At 46.0% G+C, this 2,500-nt stretch overlaps 1 protein-coding gene and 1 long non-coding RNA gene across 3 annotated transcripts in view; one reads left to right on the forward strand and one right to left on the reverse strand.

Moving 5' to 3' along the window:
* The window catches only part of LOC141376487 (uncharacterized), a 2,846-nt gene extending 1,639 nt beyond the window's left edge, over positions 1-1,207 (reverse strand). Inside the window, exons 1-2 of the long non-coding RNA XR_012386617.1 lie at positions 810-1,207; positions 235-759 (exon numbers count right to left, since the gene is read on the reverse strand). This is a non-coding gene — a long non-coding RNA (uncharacterized lncRNA). The remainder of the gene's footprint in view (positions 1-234; positions 760-809) is intronic.
* mphosph9 (M-phase phosphoprotein 9) overlaps positions 1-2,500 on the forward strand; it is a 31,406-nt gene that overhangs the window by 22,193 nt on the left and 6,713 nt on the right. The window contains exons 19-20 of one of the 2 annotated variants that reach the window (XM_073915280.1): positions 1,050-1,169; positions 1,368-1,488. In XM_073915280.1, the coding sequence (XP_073771381.1) occupies positions 1,050-1,169; positions 1,368-1,488 (241 nt within the window). The remainder of the gene's footprint in view (positions 1-1,049; positions 1,170-1,367; positions 1,489-2,500) is intronic. The other variant, XM_073915282.1, reaches the window with a different exon arrangement.

A 2,500-nucleotide genomic window follows, 5' to 3' on the forward strand; every position in this document is an offset into this window, starting at 1 on the left:
AACCTCAACATAACCAGAACAAAACCTCAACATAACCAGAACATAACCAGAACATAACCTCAACATAACCTCAACATAACTTCAACATAACCAGAACATAACCTCAACATAACCAGAACATAACCTCAACATAACCAGAACATAACTTCAACATAACCAGAACATAACCTCAACATAACCAGAACATAACCTCAACATAACGAGAACATAACCTCAAAATAACCAGAACATAACCTCAATATAACCAGAACAAAACCTCAACATAACCAGAACATAACCTCAACATAACCTCAACATAACTTCAACATAACCAGAACATAACCTCAACATAACCAGAACATAACCTCAACATAACCAGAACATAACCTCAACATAACCAGAACATAACCTCAACATAACCAGAACATAACCTCAACATAACGAGAACATAACCTCAACATAACGAGAACATAACCTCAACATAACCAGAACATAACCTCAACATAACCAGAACATAACCTCAACATAACCAGAACATAACCTCAACATAACGAGAACATAACCTCAACATAACCAGAACATAACCTCAACATGTCCTTAACATAACTTCAACATAACCAGAACATAACCTCAACATGTCCTTAACATATACTCAACATATGCTTAATATAACAACATATCTTTAACATAACCTCAACATGTCCTTATTATAACCAGAATATAACCTCAACATTTTCTTAACATAACCAGAAAGTAACCTGAACATAACCTAAACATAACCTAAACATATCCTTCACAAAACCTCAACATATTCTTAATATAACATCAACGTAACCAGAGTGTAACCTCAACATATAATCAGAATATAACTTCAACATGTTTTTAACATAACTAAAACATAGCCTCAACCTTTGTGAGCAGAAGAGACATAAATAATGAAAACATGAATAAATCTCACTGAGCGCAGCTACTGAACAGGAGTGTGCAGATACAGGCTGTGTATCATCTCTCTCTCTCTGTGTGTGTGTGTGTGTGTGTGTGTGTGTGTGTGTGTGTGTGTGTGTGTTCAGGGTTGGCGAGGCGGAGGCCCACAGTGGTGTTTATGGAGGAGCGCAGTGGTTCTCCTGAGGGCCACAGATCCTCATCACTGCCCCCCCGCACACAGAGAGCCCTGCCCGCTAGCACACCCAGTGAGGACACACTAAAACACACACACACACACACACCGCTAACACACACACACGCCGCTAACACACACATAATGTATGAAAACATTATTTATGCTTCTGACATGCTGAAATACACTTACAATCACTCCTGACTTTAATTCAAGTGTGTGTGTGTGTGTGTGTGTGTGTGTGTGTGTGTGTGTGTGTTTTTAATGTCAGCAAAGCGGGACACACTGCTCACGCCTTTGTCTGCCAAGTCCAGCCCGAAGCGCTGCCCGTCAGAGAACTTCTCCACGGCGTTCGGCCGCCCTCTTCCCTCCCATGAGCACTTGCAGAACAGGTAAAGCATCTGTCTAACCCGCTGTCTGTCTGGCCCACTGTCTGTCTGACCCACTGTCTGTCTGACCCACTGTCTGTCTGACCCACTGTCCGTCTGACCCACTGTTTGTCTGACCCACTGTCCGTCTGACCCAATCTCCATCTGACCCACTCTCCATCTGACCCACTCTCCATCTGACCCACTCTCCATCTGACCCACTCTCCATCTGACCCACTCTCCATCTGACCCACTTTCCATCTGACCCACTCTCCATCTGACCCACTCTCCATCTGACCCACTTTCCATCTGACCCATTCTCCATCTGACCCACTCTCCATCTGATCCACTCTCCATCTGATCCACTGTCCGTCTAACCCACTCTCCATCTGATCCACTCTCCATCTGACCCACTCTCCATCTGACCCACTCTCCATCTGACCCACTTTCCATCTGACCCATTCTCCATCTGACCCACTCTCCATCTGATCCACTCTCCATCTGATCCACTGTCCGTCTAACCCACTCTCCATCTGATCCACTCTCCATCTGACCCACTCTCCATCTGATCGACTCTCCATCTGACCCACTCTCCATCTGACCCACTGTCCGTCTAACCCACTCTCCATCCGATCGACTCTCCATCTGACCCACTCTCCATCTGACCCACTCTCCATCTGATCCACTCTCCATCTGACCCACTCTCCATCTGATCCACTCTTCGTCTGACCCACTGTCCGTCTAACCCACTCTCCATCTGACCCACTCTCCATCTGACCCACTCTCCATCTGATCCACTCTCCATCTGACCCACTCTCCATCTGATCCACTCTTCGTCTGACCCACTCTCCATCTGACCCACTCTCCATCTGATCCACTCTTCGTCTGACCCACTGTCCGTCTAACCCACTCTCCTTCTGATCCACTCTCCATCTGATCCACTCTCCATCTGACCCACTTTCCATCTGACCCACTCTCCATCTGATCCACTGTCCGTCTAACCCACTCTCCATCTGACCCACTCTCCATCTGACCC

The sequence above is a fragment of the Danio rerio genome, chromosome 10, assembly GCF_049306965.1.
Source record: "Danio rerio strain Tuebingen ecotype United States chromosome 10, GRCz12tu, whole genome shotgun sequence".
NCBI lineage: Eukaryota > Metazoa > Chordata > Actinopteri > Cypriniformes > Danionidae > Danio > Danio rerio.